We start from the raw sequence: 10,774 nt of genomic DNA, 5'->3' as shown, positions 1-10,774 counted from the left end.
GCCTCTTCCTCTGCTACCTTGAGAGATTTAAATGTGCCTAAGTGTTCATGGGGTTATTCACCCACGCACCTACCCACCAACCTCCCAGATATAAATGAGGAAGAGGGCATTTATGTGGTGGTGGACGTGCTCTGCAATGGCCTACCCACTGGAAATAAGGGGTGCACCAACTTTTATACAATATCAGTGTATGCTGAAAACTTCCTTGTTCATCTTGGTCTTTGCTAGCTGTTGATGCTAGCTGCTGTAGAATTGTTAATGAGAGCTTGTTGGGACTTGATTGTAACTGTATATTTTTAAAATTGTATTTGTATTGTTTATACCATAATACAACACACTGAATAACTTGAATTTGGTATGTACGCGTATATTCTCTCTGTGTGTATGTTGTTGTTTTTATGTAGACACACAGAGACAGACAGAGACATTCGTTTCTCAAGCTCTCAGCTGCCTTATATTACTACAGGAAGTGGTAAAGCTCCGATGTTTTCTATCCCTTGCAGGAAAGTTCATTTTCACCATGGAGACTGAAAATCAGGAGCAGACGGAGGCATTTGACAACACTCCATGGCCCACTGTTACCCTCCCTGACTGGATGTCAGATATGACAGTTTGATTCCCTCCCCCTCTTTTTCTTTTTCCTTTCCCCTCCTGTGAAGAGGCTGCATCCTAATGTTTTCATGTTGTATCTTAATCTTTTAAATTGTATTTTAATCAACTTGTTTTTATTATTGGTTGTTAGCCGCCCTGACTTGGCTGGGGAGGGTGGGAAATAAATAAATAAATAAATAAATAAATAAATAAATAAATAAATAAATAATCTTCTCCTTTCCCGAGTCTCAATCCCTGGTACCCATGATTCCATGAGTCTCCTTGGTGACTTGAAGATCCACTGTCAGAGCTGGCCTCTTGAAGCTCAGCTGGCTGCTGGCATGCACTTTCTGGACATCCGCTGCAAACTAGAAGGTGGCCATTTTCTTATCTACCATGTCAACACTTTCCAGGAGGCTGATTTATCTGAAGTTCTGAACAAGACATTGAGCTTCCTTAGGGACCACCCACAGGAGACTGTACTTATGAGGGTCAAAGAGGAACTCCCAATTATTCCCAAAGAAGACTTTGCCCCCTGTTTGCAGCAGTATTTGGATGAAGAAGGCCAGGGCTGTGTTTGGACAAAGGAGGCCATTCCCGCCTTAGGCCAGGCATGAGGCAAGGTGGTCCTCTTGGAGGAACTGGAGAAAGAGGTGTTGGGAGTGCTGTATGAGGAACTAAGTGTTGGCGATGCCTGGGACGTTTTCTCTGCAGAGCGCAAATGGGACCGGGTTAAGGAGCACCTTAATGCAGCAGCCAATGGTGACCAAGCTGTGATACACCTTACCTATTGCTCTGGTAATGGGCTTTTCACCAACCCTGAGGAACTAGCCAAATAAATCAATCCACTCTGCTATGAACACCTGAGGGCTCAGGCTGTGGAAGTTGTGTGCTGGGGTGTGGTGATAATGGATTTTTCTGGTACAGGACTGATTCGCACCATTGTGGAGAGTAATTTGGAGATGGGGAGTGGCCACACAACCACTTAGCTTGGTAGAGGTTAGTTTTTGTTAAGAGATGTACTAAGGAAGCCAAGTTAAGGAGAGCCTAATCTATAATCACAGATATTTGTAGGCAGGTTGTTATCACCTAGTGGTGTCCAGAATCACTTTGTTTTGTCCATTATTCCTTTACTACTGACTAGACCATTTGACTTTGTTCTGTTTGCCAGCATGAAGTTCAGTGAAGTGTTTCAAGAGGAGTGAGACCAGAGCTCAGTGATAGTCCATGCTTTGCATGCAGATGTTATCAGGTTCAATCTCTGGCATTTCCAGGCAGAGTCCAGAAAGAGCCCTGTCTGTTAAAAAGAAATGCACATGAAAAGTCATATTTCTATACATATAATAACAATCTAAGAATGTTGTCACACTGCAGTTCACTTGGCCAATGACAGAGGGTGCTGTTGCCATACTGTAGTATCGCAACAGCTCAGCAGTAACAGCAGAGAGGACGGGGGGGGGGGGGGCCTTTCTCTTCATTTCACTCTCCCCCACTGATGACATGCTGATCCTTTCAATCTTAGACATCAGAAATTAAAATGTTGACTCCAAGGTGGATGAGACCTTCCCCTTTCCACCTCATGCTGCTGCCACTGTCACTCCAGAGCCAGTGGTTGGCTGCCACTTCTGGGTGCTTTCCATGTCCCTTTCCATCTCATGCCATTGTGGCCTATGGCGGGGGTGGGGAATGAGGGACGGAAAGTCTTTCCTCATATTCACCACCCCATCACTTCTGAGCTGCCTTTCTGCTGCAGTTAGCAGCACCAACTTGTCTGTGGTCAAGCGGAGTGAAGTGTGGTGACATTCTTAGTTTTTTATTATATGCAGTGCTTTTTATTGGGGGGGGGGATGCAGATGCAAACACCACGTTGCAGGCCCTTTAAAAAAAAACACTCAGATTTTTGTCACTTTGTCACCCCCCTCAGAGATGACACCCGGGGCAGACCGCACCCCTGTACCCCCTTCCTCTGCCACTGCATTTACTGTATTTATTTTCCCCAATTTGAACTATAAAATGGTGGTTTTCTAGAGTCAAAATGAGAGTACCCCTAAACATTGTTTTATAGAAAAAAGGCACTGAAAAAAGGCACATATGAATTTCCATGTGAATTTTAAGTTTGGGGTTTTTTGGTTTTTTTTTACAAGTTAATGAAGAAACTGGACAGAATGCATTTAGGAATATATGCATGAAAAAGTGGCATGGATCAGAAATAGTCTGATGCCTTATTATTCACTCTGCTCTAGCCAATCTAGGGAGTCAGTTGGGCCAGTTAAAGTGCAGAAGGTTACAGAAGAAGAAGAAGAGTTTGGATTTGATATCCCGCCTTTCACTCCCTTTAAGGGGTCTCAAAGCGGCTCACCTTCTCCTTTCCCTTCCTCCCCCACAACAAACACTCTGTGAGGTGAGTGGGGCTGAGAGACTTCAGAGAAGTGTGACTGGCCCAAGGTCACCCAGCAGCTGCAGGTGGAGGAGTGGAGACTCGAATCCGGTTCCCCAGATTACGAGACTACCGCTCTTAACCACTACACCACACTGGCTCTCTTTCTAATGAAGGCAATCAGTGGTGGGAGGATAGATATTCATGGGGTGATAGGGGTGAAGTTAAAAGGAAGGGGGCATTGGCTTACTTGGTTTGCTTGCTGCCCTCCTCTCTCATAGTGCAGGCTACAGTCTGTAAGAAACTCAATGGGACATGTATAGGGTTGTGCAGTTAGTTTCCAACTTATTTTGCTGCATATGTACTTGTAGTCCAGGTTTAAGATATTAGCTGAGGCTAGGAATGGATCAGTTTATCCCCCCACTCCCCCACCCTGACCTTGAAACAAGATTTGTTTTTACTTAAGATTTTCATAATGCAACAAGTTAAGCAGTTTTTGAGTAAATTATATAAAACAACTAGTTTTACAACATCCCATAAGAGAAAAGAAAGCAGGACTTGAACCTGCTATGCTACATTCTTACTACTGTATAATACTGAGTCATGCTCAAGGTTCTCGTATTAATTTACAAGGCCCTTAACAACTTGGGTCCAGGAGACCTTGAAGACCACTTGACTTCTCATATCCCAAACTAATCATGACAGAAGTCACTTTTAGAGGGCCCACAAGGCTTGGTCACACAGCTTGCCTCCACGAAGAGCTGTGTTTGGTACTGTGGACCCAATTCTGTGGAATTCTCTCCCACCCGAGACCATACCTGCTGGCATGTGATGAACATCTTTTTATATCTCAGCAGGCATTTAAAGCAAATTTTATGATTTTATAGTTAGTTTTATTTTTCTTTGTTTCTTTTTAATATCAGAGAGTGGCTGTGGTCTTAAGCAGTAAATGAATTCTTGAAATAGAATAAAATAATTCTTTTGGTGAGAGAGACATTTTATCTCAGCCTAAGTTATTCACCTTCAGCAGCATGCATCCTGTTCCTATTTTCCTTCTGGACTTCTGGTGGAAAAGGCTGGCAAGATCTCCCTGAGGACCAAACAAACCTATAAATGGCTCAGATAGCTATTCCATCTCTGCCAGCAGCCAGCACCTCCTGCTAGTGATGCATGTTCAGATTACAGCAAGCCTTCCTATCTGACCACCTAGACTTATGAATAAACATATTCAGCATGAGAAGAAAAGTTTGTAGTTGCTGATTCTTGATCGAAAAAATGTCCACATTTCTCAGGAAAAGAATAATGAAACAAATCAGACTTCTGACAGGTAAGGAATTGCAGGGTTTCAAAGTTCTAAAGCAGGACAATGTTTCCCAGGAACATAGGAAAGGCCAGAGCATACAGAGCCAGACTACTTCAGTACTGTAGCCATTGATTGACAGCAGTTCTCTAGCATTTCAGGCAGGGTTCTCTCCCAGTCCTTCCTGGATGTGTTGGGGACTATTCTGGGACTTTTCAGATTCAAAGCAGATGCTCTACTAATGAGCTACAATCCTTCCTCTTTTCAACTGCAGGAGTTGAGAATCATAAGCTACAGCTAGACTTTGCAGAGACCATTTTTCAGAATGGTCCTTTTTTGAGCCTCTCTTACTTTACTATGTTAAACTCTTCTGATAGTTGTCTGGAAGGGAAAGCAGAGAAAAAATGTGTTTGTATTGCAAACTGGGTTGAAGCAAGATCCACTTTGTGAAAATGCCTGAAAGATATTCAAGGCAGCCTTTCCCAGCTTGAGGCCAACCAAATGTTTTGGACACCAGGTTGAGGGAGCTGGGGCTAAGGATTTGCATAGCCAAGCAACAATGGTGGGAATGGAGAGGGAATGCAGGAGCATACAGTTCCAAGAATTTCTTTTCAGAGCCAGTGTAACTGATGGACTCTCCTTCCTCTGGCAAGTGAATGTGGTGCAAATAAAGTTTTCAAGTTTGTGACAGATTTGCATAGAGGAAGCTGAAGAATGAGGACAATAAACAGAAGCTGGATGGGGGGTTCCTACATCTACACTTTAAATGTCAAAACTTCTTTGCAAGATTGCTTCCATTTCTAATTAAAAGCTGAAGGCTGCTCTTTATCTGGATGAAGAGTTAGCTGGACCTCTGTAGCAGTTTTGTGACAGTCATCCTAATGAACTGGATATTATGCTATGGTGTCCTGATGCTCTTTGAGGAAGCTGCATGTTCTATAATGAAATATATAGAACACTTAACTAAAAAAAAACCTCTGGGTGGGTTACACACATGCAGATGTACATGCACACACTTGTGTGTGTGTGTAATAAATCCAAACATAAACAAAGCTGCCTGCGTTTTTGGACTTTCCTTGGAGACATGGCTAGGGAACTTCTTTTACAGGCACGACTCTGTGAAACACTTCAAAACTGACCACTGCATAGATCTATAACACCTGTCATACCTCTCCACTGGTTATTTATTTATTTATTTACATTTATATCTCACCTTTCTTCCAAGGAGCTCAAGGTGGGGAACAGGCTTCTCCCTCTCTCCATTCTCGCATCACAGCCACTCATTGAAGCAGGTTATGCTGAGAGATAGTGGGAGCAGTAAGATTGCTACAACCTGCAATAATCAACCACTTCTTAAAAAAAATAATCCAAAAACATGCAGCCCTTACTCTGTTGTTGTGGGGATCTCATACATCCTACTTAAACAAACGTCCAAATGTCTAGGTGAGTTATTTTTATAGGACAGGAATATAGGAAGTTGTCTTCTACTGAGTCAGACAAGTACTGTTTACAGCAGGGCTTCCCAAACTGAGGTCTGTTGACCACCAGCCATCTATGAGCTTCATTCAGATATTCTGTGGCATATCTGTAAAGATACAATTAAAAAACTATACCACATCTAGTAGAATACATTACAATTGCCATAATGGGCAGAAAAATAATTAAGGCTCTATGGGGATAAATGTGTACAACTTTGGTTGGTGTGGCTCTCCAAAGTTTCAGGCTTGCCTAGCCTTAACTGCAGATGCCAGGGATTTCAACTGGGATCTTCTGCATTCAAAGCAGATGCTCTACCAACTAGTGTTTTTGTTTCAGAAGAACCACTTCCAGACTCTGTGTGCAGGGGGATTCCCTTTGCATTGAGGCCATGAAGAAACATAGGAAGCTGCCTTGTACTGAGTCACACCATTGGTCCATCTAGCTCGGCATCACCCACTCTGGCTGGCAGCAGCTCTCGAGGGTTTCAGAGAGCAGACATTCTTAGCCCCATCTGAAGAATGAGCATTGAACCTTCTGCTTGCAGAGCAGATGCTCTACCACTCAGCAAAGAGTCACATGATCTGGTGCTAAGCTCCCAGTCCAGGTCAGGGTGCCATGCTAGCGTCCTGCTCCAAATCCACCCCCATCCCAGCTTTTATTTGGCCTCTAGGATGCTGTTTGCAGTAAAGAAATACTGCCAACCAACTCATACTGTTGTTTGTTATTTTAGTGGGTTTTTTGCAACACTGTGTTTTTAGTCTGTATAGTGCAATATCTTATATAAAAGTGAATATTCAAAGGAAGGAAGGAAGGAAGGAAGGAAGTAGCTGGGGAAGGGAAGTGATTTTTGGCAGGAAACAGTTGTGGGTACCAATCTGGGTTGTGAGCATGGTACTAGGTCAGGGTTCCAGCTGGCTGATTTCCCTTCAAAATAAGTGGCCAGTTTAAGCTCCCACCACCACCCCGCTTTAGGTTTGAATAATATCACATACCATTTGGTACATGATTTTCCTCTCCGCCCTCCAAAAACCACTACTACCACCAAAAAACCCAAACTGGCTTCCAAATTGCAAAAAGGGGAAAGCGCATGTAAACATTGTAGCAACTGATGATCTGGATGTCTCTGCTAGGGCTGTCACCCAATGATAATGAAATCTTACCTGACTCATCAAATTTGTCTTAACTGATTAACTGATCAATTAAAACTGCATACATTTACTTTTGACTAAAAGAGTAGTTTCGAAGGCAATCTTTTCATCTTTGCCTGTTGCCTCTTGCTAATGTTATCCTGTCTTTATTTTATCTTTGTTTCACTCTTGTACAGACTGACAGCAAGCACTGCCTGACAACTATGTAACCTAGGATGGAGCAACATGGGCAGAACAAAAGCCTGGGTGCTGATTTTTTCATGCTGGGATTCAGCACCAATGCAACTTTGCAGTCTCTGTTTTTTGCCTTGTTCCTTGCCATGCATCTTATCACTCTGTCGGGACACTTGGCCATTGTGGTCATAACCTTAGTTGACCCTGCCCTCTACACCCCCATGTATTTTTTTCTGCGCAACCTGTCTTTCATTGAGGTCTGTTACACTCTGGTCATTGTACCCAAAATGTTGGCCAACCTCTTGGCCAAGAGCAGAAGAGTCCCATTGACTGCGTGTGCTGCTCAGATGTATTTCTTCATTGCCCTGGGGGGTGCTGAGTGTTTTTTGTTGGCCGTGATGTCCTATGACAGATATGTGGCCATATGCAACCCATTGCGCTACACTCTCATCATGAGCAGGAATCTCTGCATGCGACTCTTGGTGGTAGCCTGCGCCAGTGGATTTACAATCTCACTGGGACTTACCATGCTGATTTTCAGCCTACCCTTCTGTGGCTCACATGATATCAACCACTTCTTCTGTGATATCCCACCTGTGCTGTACCTGGCCTGTAGTGACACACATTTCAATGAAGTGGCTGTGTTCCTTGTCTGCATGATGATCTTGCTCATTCCATTCCTGCTTATTCTCATTTCCTATGCATTCATAGCCAATTCCATCTTCAGGATCAAATGTTCTGAAGGCCGGAAGAAGGCCTTCTCCACCTGTTTTGCTCACCTGATTGTGGCCATGCTCCACTATGGCTGTGCCATCTTCATTTACATCCGCCCTAAAGCTAGCTACTCCCTAGAGCAGGACAAGGTGGTCTCTTTGATCTACACCAATGTCACGCCCATGCTGTACCCCATGATTTACAGCCTCAGAAATAAGGAGGTCAGGGGAGCATTCTGGAGAATATGGGAAAGGAAATTCCCTTCCACTAAAAACTAAAGGGGCGTATGCATCTTCACTTTGAAAGATTGCATGGAAGGGTTAGGGAACTGTATGGGATAGGTCCATCCAGTGCTATTGCTGTGACCCACAGCCATGCTCTCACCCAGTTCCCACATGTCTAACTCATATCTGACGATGTGTGCTGTTGCATGTCTTCATCCCCATCTTTCAGCCCAGACACTGAGGTCCAGCTCTGAGGGCCTCTGGTAATTCCCTCATGGCAAGAAGTGAAGTTACAGGGAACCAGGCAGAGAGCCTTCTTGGTAGTGACATCCACCAGATGTTAAGGAGATGAGTAAAATAAAACCCTGGATTTGTTGCACCAGAGCAAAAGAGTGCTTTAGTCCACTTTCATTATGTAAACCTAAATTTCTGTTATGCATTTGAATCCCTCCCCCCAAATACTCCCAATTGGGAGGCGGCCACTATCAGTACATAGATCTAGGTAGCTGATCTTTACATGCCAAACCTGCCATTTAGGATTAGGAAATTTTAACCTTTTCACATTTCCTTCCCCTTGAGACTTATGAGATAGAATAATAGAATCATGGAAGGCACCCCAAGTGTAATCTAGCCCAACCCCCTGTAATACAGGAATCTGAGCTTAAGCATTCATGTCAGATGGCCATCCAACCTCAGTTTAATAACGTCCAAGAAGGGAGAGTCTCCACGACCTCTCATGGGAGTCTGTTCCACTGCTGAACAACTCTTACTGTCAGAAGGTTTTTCTGAATGTTTAGTTGGAATCTCCTTTCTTGCAACTTGAAGCCATTGGTTTGAGTCCTACCCTCTGTCAGGGATTGGACTCCAGGGAACAAAATGGAGGAGGAATGGTGACCACCACCACCACCCGTTCTCCTGACACTGCAGAAGAAGAGGAATGCAGCAGGGGTTTGAGGAGGGTCACACCTCAGAGTTCGTCAAAAAAAAAGAGTTGGAAAGTGTTAGAAGAAGGGGAGGGGGGCAGAGCCAGGGGAGATAGAGGCAGAGCAGCCAGCTGACACATTGTCGCTGGAGATTATTGTTGGAATTCATAGTCTATGTGCAGCTTGGCAAGTGAGCAATTAGTGTCTCAACAGCAGGCTAGGGAGACGGAGCACAGAAGAAATCTGCCTAAAGATAAGAGGACCCAGTAACAGCTCTGTGATTGGCTGAGGTCTCTCATATAGGCAGCATGACCTATGACACTAGTTGTGAGTGGTGTGCTGGTGTGTTAGTAGTATTCTGAGTGCTTGGAGAGTTAAGAAGTCGTGTTTGTATCTAGTAAATTGTATATAGCTTGTGAGTTTACTGCTGTATAAATAAACTACAAGAATCAAGTTACTAGTCATCAGTCTTTGTTCCTGATCATCGTTCCTGACTGAGCAATCTCAAGACTTGTCTAAGAAAAGCTGCAATACTCTGCTAAGCTCTGCTAACAGGCGAAAGCACTTCACCAGTTCGCAGGCTTTAAAGTTTATGTGGGAATGTTCAGGGATGCAGGAGAGGATATATTGTGTGATTATATCCTTATCCAACTTGTGTTAAAAAGTTCCTAATATCAGCAGAGTAAAACATTCCCCTTTATCTTAAGTTTGCAACAGTAGCATTTGCTCAGGTTCGCTAGAACCTCCATAATAATCACTCTGGTAATTTCCCCTTTATTCCCTCTTAAAATACAAGACACGACACAGTCTTTTACAAAAGTATAAAAAGAGTTTACTCACATTCTGTTCACATCAGATCCCAGAAAGGCAGACAGCTTAATAAAGTAATATACATTTGGATTCTATCTTATAAGAAGATAGTCCCTTTGTCCTCTCTTGGCTGAGAGCCAAGAGGGCATCTTTAGATGTTGCTTCTTCGAAGGAAGAGAAGAGAGAGAGATGGCTGCCCCTGCCCTGTGCTTTTGTCATTACCTGCACAGGTGAGGCCACACCCACCTCTAGTCACATGCGGAGGAAGTCTGTCCCAGGAAGTTTACCTGCTGGCTGGACAAACATCCCTCCCCATGTCTAAACATGTACACTCTAGGAATGTTGTAATTGACTGTTCCTGTGTTTTACATCCCACATACCCCTTCTCAGGCAATACAACATGCACAAAACGTAAATAACTTTATTCAACCACCCAGAGTCCCAGCTTGACACGTAGGTTCTGGAAACTCTCTCTTGGTAGGGGCTTTGTCAGGATGTCAGCAGTCATCTCTTGGGTGCTGCAGTAAGACAGTTCCACAAGTCCATCCTGGATCATCTGGCGTATATAATGGTATTTCACCCTAATGTGTTTTGTTCTGGCCAGGAACTTCTCACTCTGCGGCAGCTTCAGGCAACTCTGATTGTCCTCTATTAAGCTGACAGGTTCCTTTCTCACAACCCAAAGTCCTTGATGAGTTGATTGAGCCAGGCGATCTCTCTGCAGGCTTCTGTTGCTGCAACGTATTCTGATTCTGTGGAAGATAATGCTACACAGCTCTGTTTATAACTGCCCCATGCAACAGGTCCATCCCCCAAAATAAAAACATGACCACTTGTTGATTTATAGTCAGCATTATTCCCAGCCCAATCCGCATCAGTATACCCAACCAACTTAGGGTCTCTGACGGCTGGTAACCTTAATTTACAATTCATGGTACCCTTCAAATACCGCACCACCCTCTTTACACCTGCCCAATCATGCTCAGTGGGAGAATTCACTTTTCTGCTAAGAATCTCCACAGCATTAGCTAAGT

The 10,774-nt window shown here is 43.8% G+C and overlaps 1 protein-coding gene, 1 long non-coding RNA gene and 1 pseudogene across 4 annotated transcripts; 2 read left to right on the top strand and 1 right to left on the bottom strand.

The window, feature by feature from the left end:
• The first annotated feature begins 505 nt into the window (after positions 1-505).
• LOC309336244 (1-phosphatidylinositol phosphodiesterase-like) lies at positions 506-1,842 on the top strand (annotated as a pseudogene). The gene is made up of 2 exons: positions 506-610; positions 816-1,842. The product of its transcript is annotated as a 1-phosphatidylinositol phosphodiesterase-like (transcript).
• A 3-nt stretch (positions 1,843-1,845) lies between these two features.
• LOC309336259 lies at positions 1,846-10,774 on the bottom strand. 2 transcript variants are annotated; one of them, XR_014153951.1, is made up of 3 exons: positions 9,771-10,774; positions 5,482-5,601; positions 1,846-1,888 (listed from the first exon to the last, which is right to left on the bottom strand). It is a non-coding gene; the product is annotated as an uncharacterized lncRNA (long non-coding RNA). The 2 variants fall into 2 exon arrangements; XR_014153952.1 differs by lacking the exon at positions 1,846-1,888 and adding an exon at positions 4,294-4,649 and having other exon boundaries at positions 9,771-10,755.
• LOC309336213 (olfactory receptor 10K2-like) lies at positions 4,244-8,316 on the top strand. Its single transcript, XM_081851815.1, has 2 exons — positions 4,244-4,295; positions 7,072-8,316. Exon 2 carries the CDS (start codon positions 7,111-7,113, stop codon positions 8,059-8,061), a length of 951 nt encoding a protein of 316 aa, XP_081707941.1. The 5' UTR covers positions 4,244-4,295; positions 7,072-7,110; the 3' UTR covers positions 8,062-8,316.

This window comes from Podarcis erhardii, assembly GCF_964252035.2.
Source record: "Podarcis erhardii genome assembly, chromosome: 2".
Lineage (NCBI taxonomy): Eukaryota > Metazoa > Chordata > Lepidosauria > Squamata > Lacertidae > Podarcis > Podarcis erhardii.
The sequence above is the reverse complement of the archived record's forward strand: the minus strand, read 5'-3'. Positions and strand labels throughout refer to the sequence as shown.

Excerpts from the sequence above, each read along its gene's own strand:
- LOC309336213 (XM_081851815.1), top strand. The coding sequence starts at position 7,111 with ATGGAGCAACATGGGCAGAACAAAAGCCTGGGTGCTGATTTTTTCATG.